This window comes from Oryx dammah, unplaced genomic scaffold (genome assembly GCF_014754425.2).
Source record: "Oryx dammah isolate SB20612 unplaced genomic scaffold, SCBI_Odam_1.1 HiC_scaffold_8, whole genome shotgun sequence".
Lineage (NCBI taxonomy): Eukaryota > Metazoa > Chordata > Mammalia > Artiodactyla > Bovidae > Oryx > Oryx dammah.
Genome location: NW_024070192.1, coordinates 38,716,221 through 38,733,745, shown reverse-complemented (window position 1 = coordinate 38,733,745; position 17,525 = coordinate 38,716,221). Strand labels below are relative to the sequence as shown.

The 17,525-nt window shown below is 40.9% G+C and overlaps 1 protein-coding gene across 1 annotated transcript in view; it reads right to left on the bottom strand.

Moving 5' to 3' along the window:
- Nucleotides 1-84: 84 nt before the first annotated feature.
- The window catches only part of METTL16 (methyltransferase like 16), a 61,645-nt gene continuing 44,204 nt past the window's right edge, over nucleotides 85-17,525 (bottom strand). The window contains exons 7-10 of the mRNA XM_040243770.1: nucleotides 11,529-11,598; nucleotides 10,710-10,799; nucleotides 1,768-1,941; nucleotides 85-1,646 (exon numbers count right to left, since the gene is read on the bottom strand). Of these exons, the coding sequence (XP_040099704.1) occupies nucleotides 1,023-1,646; nucleotides 1,768-1,941; nucleotides 10,710-10,799; nucleotides 11,529-11,598 (958 nt within the window). The 3' untranslated portion in view covers nucleotides 85-1,022. The remainder of the gene's footprint in view (nucleotides 1,647-1,767; nucleotides 1,942-10,709; nucleotides 10,800-11,528; nucleotides 11,599-17,525) is intronic.

The window sequence follows — 17,525 nt, the reverse complement described above, 5'->3', positions numbered from 1 at the left end:
TTTCAATTCTGAATACTCTTATATTAGCTCCACTTCAAACGTCAAAACAAATTAAAAAAAAAAAAAAAAACCCACACCAGTCAAACTGCTACAAAACAGTTCTTTAAACAGGTTGGAGGGGTGGGTATGGCTTCATTCTGCTACATCACAGTTATATCTGGCAGTTTTGCTTACCTAATTCTGTTTCTGAAACAAGCAACATCCAAAACAGACAGGAGTCAGGAATGTGCCGATTGTCTCCGACGTTTCCAGGCGCTCCCTGATCAGGCCTTCTTCCTGGCATTACTGAGCTTTCTCTCCCTGACTCTCAAAGGCTAGTTCCTTTCTCAGGACTGACATAGGGGTCATCAATCGTATGTACCCAAAGTTTTTAGGCTTGAAAGTGACTTCAGAAGAGGGTATAGGGCTATCCACCCTGGTATACCACCTCCGTGGGGTGGAGGGGAAGGAGGGCAGGGGTGAGAAAGTCACCCCTTCTCAGGAAGCAACCAAGGCTGACACAGAAGGCAGGATGCACTGTTAAGTTCTGACCAGGATCAGACTGCAAAAATAATCAGAAAACCAGTCTGAAGCCAAGGTGATCAGCTTAGTGAAGTAATCAAAGTCACTCAGTTGTGTCCGACTCTTGCGACCCCATGGACTGCAGACCACAAGGTTCCTCTGTCCGTGGAATTCTCCAGGCAAGAATACTGGAGTGGGTTGCCATTTCCTTCTCCAAAGGTGATCTGCTTAAAGTCAGGTTTAAATCCCTTATGAGTTTACCGATGGCATTTTGTTGATGCTGATCACAATTCTCTGAACTACCATACTACAATGCCCTGTAATTCTTTTTTTTTTTTTAAGGAGGCAGGTGTTTAAAAATGGACTCATTTGTTGGTTTTTTAAGACAATTCCACATAATATTACTAGTGGACTAATGATGGAATTCAGCTTGCCCCCCCTCGCCCCCACCCCCCAACCCAGGCCACTCTTCAAAGCAAGCTGCTTTATAGAACTTTGCCAACTGTGTGAGAATTTTGAAGTTAACTAGCAACAAGCCTGAAAATTTGGTTACGTATATAAGTACAAAGCTGGTTCATCAAATCCCTGTTCTGGCCCTCAACCCAGTGCATTTCAACTAAGGCGTCATCTACTTCCTTTTTAACGTTTATCAGACACTTGAATAAGTAACGTCCAGCCACTCCTTGGAGATGGTTCCCTTTTTCAGACACTGGGCTGCTGAAGGGCTCAGGAGCCTCGTGGTCCTGGGCTCCATTACTAGAGCCTTTACAACCTTCCAGAACCTCCATGTCCCCCTTTTCCTCACTCCTTTCATCCTCCGTGGGTTCTGGGTTTTCCTCCTGGGAAAGCGAGTCCTGGCTGGGGCCATGGCCCCCCACAGTGGCAGACTCGCCTTCCAGCGGAGCAGGGCCCCCTCGGGCACTCTCCTGTGGGCCCTGGGCAACATCCTGGCTGCTGCCAGACTCTTTGGGGGGAGCCTTTTTCTCCTCCAAGGCTTCGATCACGTCCTTGGGCGCTAGGGGCACTTCTCTCAGCTGTCTCACTCGGTCTCTTTTCTTCCTCCGTAAGTGAATCCAGGAGTTTTCTATGGCCGTTAGGAAAAGGCTGATTTCCTCCTTTCCACATGGAACTCGTTTATGCTGGACCTGTTTGGAGGAAAAACAATTTTACAGATCACTTTTCTGCTCTGAAAACTCCTTTTTAAAAAAAAGAAAAGAAAAAAGATTATTTGTAAGTACTTCTTCAATGTGCTTATCAACCAGGTACCTTTAGATCAGTGAGGATTTTTTCAATCCATGTCGTCACAACCACGATGCCTTCCACTGTCTCAGGGCCCAGAGATGATGCTTTGAGGGCTAGTTCTTTCATCACAGACCCCAGGACTACAAATGTAATGGGCTTCCTTGGCTTCTCTAGTTTTCTTCGCTTACTGGGTGGTGACTGAAAGAAAAAGAGGGCACGGGAGAATAGGGGAAGGTCATCCAAATAATCAAATTTCATGCATTATAATGAATTCAGCTGGGGGAATCTCCATGACCTTTGCTACCAACTGCAGAGCCCTAAAAAAGAACACAGGCCTTGGCATGTTTATTTTTAATACTTAAAACAACTGTGCCAAATGGGTTTATCATCTCCCCATTTTATAGACGGGAAAAACTAAGATACAGAGCAGCAATGGAATCTGCTTGAGGTCACATGGTTAATATTTGTAAAGTTAGGATTTGAATCCCAAACCCAGGTATTTTCTGCCTGTGTTCTATCAGTACGTAACTCCTCTGATTACTAAATGTCCTTCATCTACCTGCTATGCCCAAAACAGGCCTGTGCAACTATTTCTTTCAAGGCAACTCAAGGACCCCAAGGGCACTGTGTTCCTTTCTATTAAAAAAAAAAAAGCATGGCTTAAAATCACCACCACGGAGCCCAAGTTGATACGTGCTGAGACTTGTTGAAAGAGAGCAGCTGGTGAGTGGCAGTTTGTGAGAACGACCAGGGCACCAGGATCGCACAGGCGGAAGAGGATGCTGAATCCAGGCACGTTAGGGTCAAGCCAGTGCCCACCTATGCACTGCCTCTTGGCTGGGGAGGGGACACTAGCACCCACGAGGACAGTGGATTTGAAAGCTGATTCCACGTAGCTCAAGACTGTCCTCTTCCTTTAAATTTCAAGCTTGGAAAGTGAATTACACTGTTACCACTAGAGGGACTCAAGTTCCATTTTAAAAACCAAATGACACTGCTGTATTTAAAGCTGATTTCTTTCAAGTGAAAGGTTGCCCCCTGCCCTTTTTTTTTTTCCAGTTAGACTCTTAGCTAAGATCAGATAAATTATGGACACTTTAAGACACTGACTTGTAAACAAATTTTATCAGAATTTGAAAAAGAATTTAAGCTAATTCTAAAGTTAGGATCAAAATGAGCAGGATTATAAGAAAGGCTCAAAAAGAGACAATACCCAGTCAGCTTTGAAGATCTTTTCCTAAGAAGAAGCATTTGATAACTGTGTGGCTGTGAACCAGCAACAGAGCACGTAAGTACACACACAGTGAGGCCCAGTTACTGGGTGAGGCCTTGCAGGGACTAACTAGCAACTCCCTACCCTGACACACACAAGAAAATAGCCCGCTTATTCTATGCTAGAACACTTTTAGATGGTATTTCCTAGAAACAATCAACATTTTCTCTTTATACCAGATATTAACTTATAAAAAAGGGAAGTTAAAGAAATAGAAAACAAGCTTAGAAGAAAAGGACCAAAAACAAAGGGTGTGTGTATGAGTAAGAAACCCGCTCTTGAGAAATGAACAGCAGACTCTAAGCCCTGAAGTCTGAACTTGCTCAATTAATGTTTCAGGCAAGATGGGACAAATTCATATGGGCACCAAGACAGCAGCATTGTTATTACTCAATCGCCCAACATAAGAAACACAACTTCTCCAGTTACTGGGAGCCTAAACTTTGCACTGAGGAGCTTGATATATGATTATTAAGCTGGGGGTGAAAAAAGATGGTGGTATGTAGGAGGAGGATGGGAGACAAGAATCAAACTATTCTTTTCACTTCCTGACATCCAAAGCTGTTACCATGGAAAGGTCACCGTCGCAGGGCCATCCCCAACAGCACACCAAAGGTCATCTACAAATATGGCTGGAAGGATAGCACCTCATCTCTCTTTGGACAGAGGCCGGAATCATTTGTGCTCACAAATTCCAACCAGCAACGTGAAGATATTGCTGTGTCTGTCATTTCCTGCAATAGTCTCCTCCAAAAGTAAGAACGGGCTTTTCTACAACTTAAAGGAGAGAAATGCACCCTCATCAAACTTAACAAGAGCTCTCTCAAGGACTCACTTTCAGAAATAGCAAAACAGACAGCTTGTTGCCCTGTTACACCAGAACAAAAATAACAACTCTCCATCCCATATACGGCTCCTGGCATCCTGGCTCCAATGTGCCGTATAAAATGGCAATCAACAAATCTGGCATTTCTGAAGACTTTCAGTGAATTGTTTTCACTCTCTCACACACACATTCTCAGGATTTAGTTTTACTCTTGGCCATGTCTCACAGCTTAGGGATCTTAGTCCCCCAACCAGGGATTGAACCTGCACCTTTGGCAGTGAAAGCGCAGATTCCTAACCATTGGGCCACCAGGGAATTCCCTAGTTTTATTAAAACTAGGTAAGCACTCAAGAGACAGATAATTTATACTTTAGAAACTCTAAAAGCTTTTAAATGATTAAAGATTAACTTAAGTCTGGCTTACAGCAATCATTCCTCATCCTTTCTTGCTCATACTGAAAATTCTCAGTAGGCAGGGCCAGAGTAAAATACAGGAGCAAGTCCTAATAAATTAATAGTTAAATTCAACCCCACAGGTTCAACAGCAGGTAGTTTTATACCCTGTCACAACACTATTAAATAGAAGATGTCTGTTTTTCCCCAAGTGAGATGATCTTAATTTGCTAATATGCTTTAAAATCTCAAACCACATATATTTTCAATGAAGACTGCTATACTCAAACTGTCATAGTTCAGAAGACAAAGTAACAATTTAACACTTTAGAGCATAATTTTAAAAAATCAACAATAGTTAATTCAGTTTAATATAAAAAACTAGAAGGTGAATTTACAACTGATTTTGGGTTAGAAGATGAACTACTATATCACCCAGCTGAAATTACAATGCGAAAGAAGTTTGGTGGGGAGTTATAAATTCTGCAGAGAACACAGGCTTTGTATCTTTTACACTGCAAGGGTTCAATGAATAATTATCAATATGGGAGGAGCTTCAAGTGTTACCACACTGAAACCATGAACTGGACAAAAATAGTTCTTACATTTTAAAAATATGCTTTACCTAGCAGAGCTGTCTTTTTTTTTTTTTTTTCCTTTTAAAATATTTATATGGCTGCACATGCCTTAGTTGTAACATGCGAATTCAGCATGTGGGATCTAGTTCCCTGACCAGAGATCAAACTCAGGCCCCGTGCATTGGGAGTGTGGAGTCTTAAGAGCTGTCTTTAAATTGCTTAAATCTTCACTCTTCCTTTAATTTCTAGACCTCAGTGGTGCAACCAGTCAGAAGACTTTCAAATCAGGTGTTTTTGCTGATACAAATCTGTATAGTATTTGCATTCTGCTGAAGCTCTGCTGCTAACTACGGCTAAGGTAGAACACAGATCTCCCTCATATCTGCAGGACAAGAAGAGGGTCATTCACTAAGATCTGCTGAGCATGAAGCAAGCCACAGCCTCCTCGATAAGACGGAGCAGCTTCCAGAATGGTCTTGAGGGGAAAGGCGTGCTCCTGCCCACCACATGGGGATCTTCCCTGCTCTGCTACATTCTGAATGGCTACCACTCCAGGTCCTCCAGGAATAAGCCGAGTGTTTGTGAGCTGTTACTCAGCACAGGCTACTATTTACGGAAAAACAAAGCCAAGGGGCCAACACTGACACCTGGCTGGAATACACACAAGAAGTGAGCTGGGATGGACAGTCAGACCATCTTGCCTTTTTCATATGTGTATCAGCTCTGCTGCCATGAAGTGGACTAAGTATTTTGCTCTCTAAAAGTGTGGGTTCTTTATTAACAGTCCAGTGGCATTTCTGTTGTTATCTAATCTGACTGGTTGCTGTTTTTAAAATGTCCTGTAATCATTCCTAGATATATATAAAAACAATACAAAGCAAAAAAAAGGGGGAAAGTTTATGTAGAATGCTACCTATCTAAGAAAGTAACTGTGTATTTTCTTAAATTAAAACAACCAACTCCACTAAAAACAATGGGAGGATAAATCAGAAAATCATTTAAGTAGTACCCCAAGGAGAAGAGGAATTGATCGGGGTGAAAGAGACAACAGAATGAAGCTAGACTTCTAACAGTATCCTTTTTGAGATTTGATTTTGAAACCACGTATGAGTATCTTTTACAATTACCAAACAAAACTAAATAGCACATACAAAAAAAGGCAATCCCTAAAAATACAAAGTAAAATGAAACACCTTTTGTAAATAAATACGAAAATAGTTATAGATGAAATAATACACTCTAAGATTTCCTTTAAGAATCATCAGGGCAGCTCAACATTACTGGGACATCAAATACAGAGGCGGTGAGAAGGAATGGTGGGAAATGATAATACAATATATTTTACTGAGCACCTACTATATATATCAGGCACTGTGTTATGTACATTTAATCCTCAAAACCTGATGTGGTAGGTACTATCAGTAACCCCCAACTTACAGATGAAGAAGCAAAAATTTAGAGAAGTAACCGGCTCAACCTAAAGATAGACAGTTTCTATATACTCTGCAATAGTTTTAGGGTAATCCACCATGCCATCATTAAACAAAATACCAGAACAAACTATGTCAGAAGTAAGTTCATGCAGAATACAAATAACTGAAAGAGATAAATCCAGGGACGTCCTTGGTGGTCCAGTAGTTAAGGCTCTGTGCTGCCAATGCAGGAGGCCACGGTTCGATCACTAGTCAGGGAACTAGATCCCGCACGCAGCAACCAAGATCCTGAATGCTGCAACTAAAGATCCTGCATACCACAATTAAGACCAGCACAGACAAATAAATAAATATATATAAAGATAGGTCCAGAGAGATGTCCATGGTTAAGAAGGCTTTATGCAGAAGTTGGAATTGAACTGGGCTGCAATGAAGGGAAGTCCACAGAAAGGATCAGACAGAGAAAGGCTGTGAGCAAAGGCTGTAATGACAGTCAGCAAAGACCCTGGCATCATGAGAAGACTGTGTAACTTCTAATACCGTAGAAGGCAGCACAATCAGGAAAACAGGGAGTGATTAGGATGGAAGGGACGTCAAAGACAGATTTGGGAGGAACAAGGAGCCACTGAGGAGCCATCCTTTCTTTGAAAGGTGAGCTCAGGATGAATCCAGGTGACCGTTACATGAAAGGTGGCTGGGATGGGTTTACAGTGAGGTGCTCAGGGGCTGCTGAGTAGGTAATACCTGGTTAGACTGGAACAAAGGGCAGTCCTTGGGCAGCACAGTGACTTCAAGCTTAGGCGGTGAAATTAGACTAAGCAAGGCCTCAACCTGACTTTTTAGAGTCTCCAATTTCGGCATCTAAAAAGTGGGGATAATACCACCCACTTGATTATTGTCAGGTTTGAATAAAATAACATAATGTATGTGAAGCATTCACATCACAACAAAGACTATCTCTGGTGCTTTAAATCTACTATACCGATTAACATTATGCTTGCAATGCTGTTCCTTAGTAGAAGTTCTACATCATATTCCTTTTAACACTCAACAAATACTCTATGCACCAACTATGAGTCAGACATTGACAATTTCTCCTCCATGAAGTCCTCCCAGACTGAACCATTTTCTTTTCTGAATGGCCTAATTCTCCACCATTCTGGTTCCTACCATTCATTTCAGTACTGACTCATATGAACTTTTGTATCCATACTTCTCTTTCGTAAAACTAATCATTGTAAGCGATAGGAAATGGTATCATTTCTTTGGTATTATCACAATGAACGTCACAATAAGAAAAGTAACCAGAGAAGGAGCCTTAGCTTTGGTTTTGCTGAACAGCTCAGATCCCTAACCATCACATGTGTTTTAGAGCATAATTTATAGTCTGGTATAGTACTGGTTTTCGAACCATATCCTTCCCACCCCCGCCCTTTGCCACACTGAGCAGCTTATGGGATCTTAGTTCCCCAACAGGGGACTGAACCGGCACCCTCAGCAGTGAAAACACAGAGTCCTAAACATTGGACTGCCAGAGAATCCCCTCTAACCATGTCTTAACAGGAGAATTCTCTCAATAAATAAAATCAATACATAATACTGACAAAAGCAGATCAGAGATCTGCTGATGAGATCTCTAAAATGAGAGAGAGCCCCGAAGTACCACCCTGAAACCTGTCTCCCAGTGTCACCCCCCGAGCACCTACACGGAATCCCTCCTCTACCTGGAATTAGTTTGAAAACGTGGACTAGAAGTCGAGCACTGTCAGAAGAACGCCATTCTGACACTAACAAGGCTACTTAATTAATCTGACCCCTTCCTTCCGTCTGTTCTCCAGAAAGCCCTCTAGTTATGACTCCCTGGACAAGAAAGACCCAGGCTCAGAGGAAATGTGTTGAACAGAGGGAGCTCATTTTTACCACCAGAGTTCCTGGGCAATGCTCAGACCGAGAGCACATACCATTTACTGAGTCACATTATCTCCCCTTTTTCTTTTAACAAGTGTCAAACTTCTGAAAGCAAAGCAAAGCTAAAATAATGCCTTGAGCAATGCAAGAAGCTCGGACAAAGAGGCATTCTAAACAGCTTGTTAAAATTCTGTAAGGAACAGTCCTTATGATATGCTTCCTTATATTTGTCATCAGTCGGAAATGAACAGACACAATTTTATCAACACTAGGACTCGTCTTTTGGCTGTTAAAATAAATCCAAACAAGAGGAATGGGCTTAGTGTGGGCACTTGAATCAGCAGCAAATTAGAATTTTTCAGCATTCAGCATCAACAGAAGCAAGCCAGTAGGCCTGAGATAAGTGAAAACAGAAGTTGCCATAGTAACTTGCACATTTACCCTAAAAAGGCGGGAATGGGGGTGGGGCGGGGAAGTAGGTCAATGTTTCTGCTTAACCAGCTCCAGTCCTTGGCTTCCTCTCCTCACCTAAAGCAGCATGCTCCTCCCTCCCCGCCACAGCCGACAGGAACAAGAGGAGAGAATGAGGTGACCACTTCAAAAAGCAGGGAGCAGGGAGAGGTCCAGGTAGCGAGAAGGAGAACCAAGAGGGCAGCCCCCTGAAGCCCTCCCGAGTGCCCTGGGACCCCTGGGAGAGCAGCTGCTGATCACCGGCACCAGTGCTAAGAAACGGTTGCTGGGCTACCACAAATCAGAAATTGCCGTGTTCCCTGTAGCAGTTTAAGTGCACCTAATGGAGCACTTGGGAATGCGTTATTAACAGCTTTGGGTTGGGGGCAGTGTGGAGGGGTGAGTACTCTGGCGTGACAGAAGCCTGGGGCCCTTAGCAAGAGGCAGTCTTTCATGGCTGAAACTATGAACAGGGCTCGAGGATGACCTAAAAGACAGGGAGGGAGGGAGGAAGGCTTAGCTGATTCCTTTTCAAAGTAAGCTGGTTTTACTACCACAGAAACACAGTGCTCTTTGATACTCTGATCTGAAATAGCTGTTAATCCAAGAGGGCAAGGGTGTCGCTGGTCCTTGAGATGGCCTGGAGGGTGCCGGAGCTCATTATCAGCTCTTCTGCCTGCAGTGCCAACAAGTGCGGAAAGCAGGTTCAACAGAAAGCACTCGGAAACAGGTGCAGTTCCATTTTCCTGCAGCTGTTAGTGTCTGCATAGCGATAAGCTAGGGCATTACTAATGATTTTAACCATTTGGTGGGAAAGCCCTGGTATTCTTATTCTAGAGGATGACAGAAAGGATAACCCCTCAGGGAGGTAAAAAAAAGCACAACCATCTTTGGTAATCAGTGAGTATTTCAAACACTAACCTCTGGACACGCTATTGCAAGGCACAGAGGCAAGTCTGGACTTCCATCAGACAGGCCATTCAGACTTGACTGGGAAAACTTATTTCAATCCAGCAGCACACCTAGCTGCAGAGTACAGGAAGAGAAGGCTCAGTTTCAAATCTGAGCTCATGTATTCAGGAACACCTGCAAATGGTCCCCTCATACTTCCACACATCTCTACTCCTCTGCCCTACAGGAGAAGGAAAGAGGCTCACAGTTACAGGAACACTTAAGAGACTCTGGAGACAAAGCATGGCCAAGACCTTGGGAGAGGAGCACCCAGGACAAACCTATGGTGTGGACAGGGGACTGGAGACAGTGAACAAGACCAGGTATGAGACCTCCATAAATACTGTGGGCAGCAGCAGTTCAAGCTGAGCAACATGTGCATGAACGTTAAGGCAGACCACTCCAGGCAACAAGTCAATCCTTCTTCCAGGGGAAAAGTGAGAACAAACAGATGCTATTCTATTACCACCTCTTACGTGGCCTAGAAAAACTGGCTAACCAGTTCAGAAACATTTTTCTTTTGCATATAGTAGCAAGCACAGAGGACAATGAGAATTTTGTGGATCATAAAACTACAGAAGAATGTTCACGGTCAAGCACATGCAAAGTAGACAAAATAGGCTAATGAAATATATCACCCAGCTTCAAAACTCATCAATATTCCAGTGCTCATCTGAAAGTCAAGACAGGACCCTTTACTCGAATGATCTCTGAGTTTTACACATCAAAAGCCTGCAATCCCAAATGGCAATTTCTACATCCACAGGAACCCTAGGAGACAGCTACTCTAGGAAAACAGCAGTGATAAAAGAGAACAGACTTCAACTTCAATTCTTCAGGAATGTCCAACAGAAAAATCATACCCACAAGGTGTTTGTATTTGAATTTTTTAATTGCTAAAAGATGCATTTCCAACTCATTTACATTTCCTGATTCAGAATCACTGAGTTGCACAGATTCGGAGAGAAAGGTTTTATGGTCACCACAGACAGCCTTCCAGGACTGTGTCTGGTTTACAACCACTCTCCACTGTGATGTAAGTATTTGGGGCAAACTTCAGGGAAACAAAACAGTACAGATTTAATTGATTTATGACCTACTAAAACCCACCATGTACTGGATTTCAGCAAAGCTAAAGGAAGGTCTCAACTTACTGGTACTGTTACGTCATCATAAAAACTCCAAGCCAAAGCCCATCTCATTGTCCGACCCTGGCAGAATTCAGTATAGGTGACTTTAGGAACCTGAAACCAAAAAACACAGCATCGAATCATTCTATTAGTTCCACTAATATGTTTCTGGCTGCTGCCTCATTTTAAATTATAGGTTGGTCTTTCTTTTTATCAGTTAACAAAGGCTAACATCCAAAAACAGCTATACCCAGCTGCCTAATAACCAATGAGTAAACCGTTGTTGTCCAGTCGCCCAGTCATGTCCGACTCTTTGCGACCCCACCCCATGGACTGCAGCACACACACCAGGGCCCCCTGTCCCTCACTATCTCCTGGAGTTTGCCCAAGTTCATGTTCACTGCATCAGTGATGCCGTCCAGCCATCTCAACAAAGTTGTAGGCTTTTTCTTCCCATGAAACAAGGGAGACAATTTATAGTTCTGGCTTCAAGGTTAGATATATGAAACACTCAAAATGCAGCCTTTCAGAGAACAATTCAAACGTTCTCTTATTTTCTTTTTTTAGGAAAGAGAGCCTGAAAAGCCTGGCTAGACACAGCTATGTAGTCTCCATTTTAAGGCCTTAAAAAAAAAAAAAAAAAAAGGCCTTATTTAAATGATTTGCAAAAAGTCCCTAATAGCCCCAAAATTACATCATTTAAAAAACTAAACAGGCAATGGACAAGCAAAAATAAACAAAAAACACATTTAGGGTTTTTTGGTATACAGGATAATTCTATACTTCAAGTGTTCTATACCATCAAAAGTGGTTCACAATGGAATAATAATGACAAAGCCTTACCCCTTGTATGCGAAGTTCTTCCTTCAGAGGAGCCAGGCTGCATTTCTTTCCCAGCATACAGCTATACCATCTGGGGGGAAAAAAAAAGCAGCCAAGTCAAACGTTGTTTATGTGGTTATATTTTTAAACCAAGCATTACTCAAGCCAACAAGATGAGAAAAGTAGCAAACAAATACTGAGTCAAGTTACAAGTGACAAAACCAAGAATTGTATATGATGTATTTAGGCAGAGAATAAATCTAGAGAAGGAAAACATACCCACAGCAACTGAAACAAAAAGTCACTTAGTTTCTCCAATTATTTCAGGGCTATATGTATGTAGAAAAAGAGAGGGGTATCACTTATAATGCTCAGAATGAAGGCCATTCAGCTCTGGGACAGAAATTAGTCAATAAATAACAAAAACAAGGATACACAACTCCCTACAACATATTAAGACAAACTGTAAAATCTAGCATGACCTGTACTTTGAGATATGCAATCACCTGCAAATAACTTAAGAATATACATTGCACTAAAATTTCAAGAGAACATGAAATCAGTTTTCTCTATAGCAAATACAAATCCAAGAGAGGGAGGATGAAGATGAAGCGAACTGGTTAAAATATAAAAGGACAGACTTTATCTCTTCTGATTATTCTAAAAAGTTTGCCAAGTATAAAATTTATACAGAGCTTCTGCTTCAGGCTATGACAGATTAATTAGTAAGAAAACTGCCAAAAGGAAACTGGACAAAATATATGAAACGATTTTTCGGAACTGGACAACTGCAGTGAAGACCTATGATCTCAGAGAGGAAAACAAGGTGAGTCCCACAACTGCCAGAGCTTACTGCCTGGAGGAAATTTCCAAGCTGCAATGCAGGGAAGGGAAACTAAAATAGAACCCCCAAATCCTGCTGAATTGTTGAGACAGACTGGAGCTCAGAGAGTCTGAGGCAGTAAGAATTTGAAGAGCAAAAGAGAAGAGAAGGAGGAGCTGCACAGGGAGAGAATTCTGGACATCTGCAGAGGAGTTCCCTGGAATATTCTGCAGAATAACGATCTTGCGGGGGCAGGGGAGTGGGGGGGGGGGTGGGGAGGGGGAGGCGGGGGCGGGTGGAGGCTAGGGAAAGAATTCTCAGAAAACAGTAAGCTGAACAACTCCTGGATTCCAGACAGCAAGGACTTAGTTTTGTGGTTAGACAGCTAGTTTGTGGTTCTACTATCTACAGCAGAAAGCCCTTGTTAAAAAAAGCAGCAAGTAGAAGAATCCTGAAAAGGATGCTGCTTTTAAGGGGGCGAGAGGCTGTTCTGTATCTGCACTAATAAAGCTTACAAAAACAAGACCTGAAAAAGGATCCAACTGATCACAAGTAATCTAAGTAAGCAGTAAAACAAAGTCCAAAACTCATTAAAGGAATACAATGAAACAGAGCACCCCCACACATCAGATACACAATGTCCAGCATTTAGTAAAAAAAACTACCAGATCTTAAAGAAGCAGGAAAATGACTCACAATCAGGATTTAAAAATCAATCATTAGAAACAGACAAAGAAATAAGATGATGGAATTAGTAGACGAGGACATCAAAACAGCTATTAGAAATATGTCCCATAATAAAACATAGACATGATGAGGCAAAGAGGGAAGGTATAAAAACTAACCAAACAAAACTATAAGACATGAAAATTAAAATATCTCAAATAAAAAATTCACTAGATTGGATTAACAGCATATTAGACTCTGCAAAAGAAAAGATATATGAACCTGAAGACACAGAAAAAAAAAAATCTGAAATAAAGCACAGAGGGGGGAAAAAAGAAAAATATGAAAAAAATAACACAGCACCAGTGACCAATGGGACAGTATCAAGCTGTACACATAATTTGAGTTTCAAAAAAGAGACAAATGGGGGACTAAAAGTATTTGGAAAAAAAGATCAAAATTTTTCCCAAACTGATAAAAACTATAAACATATATAAGTTCAATGAACTTCACACATTAGAAACATAAAATAAAACCATATTATATATTTAAAATACATAACCAACAAGGACCCACTGCATAGCACAAAGACTTTTGCTCAATACTCTGTAACAACCTAAACGGGAAAATAATTTAAAAAGGATATGATACGTATGTATATGATACGTATGTATATGATATGTATAATGGTATATATAATGGAATCTCTTTGCTGCACACATGAAACTAACACAACATTGTTAGTCAACTATAAAAGATAAGATAAAAATTAAACCAAACCAAACCACACTAAGGCACTTCATAATCAAAGTGCCAAAAATCAGAGAGAAAAAGGAAATCTTAAAATCAGGGAGAGGGTAGAGACTTTTTGTTCAAAAGAAGAAAGATAAACATAAATATTTAATATCAACCTCTCATCAGAAATAATGCAAACCAGAAGACAACAGAACAACATCTTTAAAGGACAGAAAGGAGGAATTCCCTGGTGGTCCAGTGGTTAGGACTCCATGCTCTCACTGCCAAGGGCCCAAGGTTCAATCCTTGGTTGGGGAACTAAGATCCCATAAGCCATGTAAGAAGCAGCAAGTCACCACTTTGTCTTAACAAGAGATGAACAAACTAAAAATCAACTCTTCTTAAATCCATGACAGAAGTACTCATAGGGCCTCTAAAATTGGAGACAGGCAGACAAATACAAAGAAGCAACAACTTACTAAAACAGAAACCCACCCGCAAACATCTCCATGGGAACAACCAGTGCTGAGGTAGAGAAACCTGCGCTGAAACTGACAATTTGCCAGAGACTCAGCACTGACGAGTCTGAGAAATAAAAACTCCAGGGGTACCCACTCATCAGGGACCCCATGCTTTTGTAAATATTATCTGGGAGCTTGACCAGGTTCTTACAGTGAGTAAAAGGAAAAATTCCCTTACGCTTCTGGCTGGGGGAGAGGAAAAGGAACCATTTTGAATTAGACTAGGGCATCCTGTTCTTTAAAAAGTCTGCCCCCAGGAGAAACCAATTAGCCAGAGCCTGACCTCTTGGGGTTTTATCAGAGCCTGACTGACCCAGAGGAGGGATATCATCCAACTCCAGCATACTCTAGGCATCCTTTCCCACCAAAGCAGGGGAAAAAACTGAGAAGCATGTGTGTAGATCACAACCCAGAGGTACAGGGTCACTGAAGATCTAAAACCTACTCAGCGGACTACAGAATGCTTTGGCATTACTAAAGACCTATAAGAGCAGTTCCTTTGACCAAGGACATCATGTCTTCCTATTTTAATTATAAAACACACTAAAAGGCAAAAAAAACTATAACAGTCTGGCAGGCAGAGAAACCATCAGAACCAGACATGGCAAGGATATTGGGGATTATCAAACTAGGAATATAATAACTATGATTAAGATGCTAAGGGCCCTAATGACTAAAGTAGACAGCATAAAAGAACAGATACGTAATGTAAGCAGACAGAAGGAGATTCTAAGAACCGAAGAAAAATGAAAGAGATCAAAAACGCTGTAATCGAAAGAAACAAGGCCTTTGATGGGCTGATTAGTAGATTAGACACAGCTGAGGAAAGACTTTAGTCTGGGGATATCTCAATAGAAACTGCCAAAAGTGAAAAACAGAGAGAAAAAAACCCCAAAACAACCAGAATATAATATTCAGGAACTGTGGGACAACTACAAAAGATGTCAAATCTGTGTAATGGAAATCTAGAAGGAAAAGAAAGAGAAAAAAACAGAAGAAATACCTGAAACAATAATGACTGAGAATTTCCCCAAACTAATTCGGTTAGATACTGAACCACAGATTCAAAAAGCTAACAGAACACTGAGCAGAAAAAAATATTCAGAAACTGCACCTAGGTGTATGACTTTTAATAAAATCAAAGATAAAAAAAAATCCTCAAAGAAGCCAGAAAAAGATACACCTTACCTATACATAAGAATTACATACAACTTGTGTTAAGAAACTATGCAAGCAAAAAGAGAGACGTGAAATACTTATTTCAGACACAGCTGACTTCAGAGCAAGGCAAGTTATCAAGAATAAAGAGGGGCATTATTCTAAGCTAAAATGGGGACAGTCCTCCAAGAAGACGTAACAATCCTTAATGTGTCTGTACTTAACAGAGCATCAAGCTACACGAGGCAAAAACTGATAGAGCTGCAAGAAGAAATAGATGAATCTTCTTTCAGAGATGGGAAATTTCAATAACCCTCTATCAGAATGGGCAGATCTGGCTGGCAAAAACAAGACAAGACATAGCTGAATTCAACAACACCATCAATCAATTGGATATAACTGACATATATAAACTATTCATCTTCTCAAGATCACACAGAATATTCACCAAGATAGACTGCTCTGAGCCCTAAAATACATTTTAACAAAGTTTAAAGGAATAAAAATCATACAACATCTGTTCTTAGTCCAGAAGGGAATTAAACTTGAACTCAATAACAGAAAGAGGGATAGAAAATCCCCAAGTACTTGAAGATTAAACAATACATTTCTATATAACACATGGGTCAAAGAAGCTATCTCAAGAGAAATTAAACAGCATTTTGAACTAAATGAAAACAAAAATACAATTTGTTAAAGTCTGTGTAGTGAAAGCAGTGCTTAGAGGGAAATTTATAGCACTGAATGAATACATAAGAAAAGAAAAATCTAAAATCAATCATCTAAGCTTCTACCTCAGGAAGCTAAAAGAGTAAATTAAATCCAAAGCAGACAGAAGAAATAATAAAAATTGAAATCAGGAAATCAATAGAGAAAAATCAATTATGTCAAAAGTCGGTCCTTTAAAAAGATCAATAAATTCAATAAGCCTCTAGCCAGGCTAAGGAGAAAAGAAAAAACAAAAAGAGAGGACACAGATTCCTAATATCAGAAATGAAAAGGTGCAAAGATAATCTTTTCAACAAGTGGTGCTGGAACTGGACATCATATGCAAAAAAAAAACCCAGAACCCAAAACTATACACAAACCTTGTATCATTTACAGAAATTAACTCAAAATGGATCACAGACCTAAATGTAAAACATAAAACCTAGACAATAATATAAGAGAAAATCTAGATGACCTTGGATTTGGCAGTAACAATGATTTAGATACGAACACCAAAGGGAGGATCCATGAAAGAAATAATTGACAATCTGGACATCATTATACTTTGTGAAAGATATGTCAAGAGCATGAAAAGACAAGTCACAGACTGGGAGAAAATACGGAACACCTATCTGTTATCTGAAATATACAAAGAACACTTATAAATCAACAATATGAAAACAAGCAATCTGATTAAAATGAGCCAAAGACCCTAACAAGAAACCCATCAAAGAAGAAATACAGATGACAAACAGGCATTTGAAAAGACGCTCCGTATCATACGTCATCAAGGAAACAGAAACTAACAAGATATCCCTAATGGCAGAATGGCAAAAATCCAGGACACTGACAACACCAAATGCTGGTGAGTGTGCAGGGCAACAGAAACTCTCATTATGTCAGTTCAAAGACAAAAAAGGTCAAGCCACTTTGGGAATCTTCCAAATATACTCTTACATTGTGATCCAGCAATCGAGCTGCTTGGCATTTACTCAAAGAAGCTGAAAACTTATGTCTGCACAAAGATATACACACTGATGTCTAGAGCAGCTTTGTTCATAACTGTCAAAACTTGGAAGCAATCAAGATGCCCTTTCAGCAGGTGAATGGATAAATAAACTGTGGTATGTTCAGACAATGTAATATTGCTGCTGCTGCTAAGTCACTTCAGTCGTGTCCAACTCTGTGCCACCCAGTAGATGGGAGCCCACCAGGCTCCCCCGTCCCTGGGATTCTCCAGGCAAGAACTCTGGAGTGGGCTGCCATTTCCTTCTCCAATGCATGGAAGTGAAAAGTGAAAGGGAAGTCGCTCAGTCGTGTCCAACTCTTAGCGACCCCGTGGACTGCAGCCTACCAGGCTCCTCCGTCCATGGGATTTTCCAGGCAAGAATACTGGAATGGGGTGCC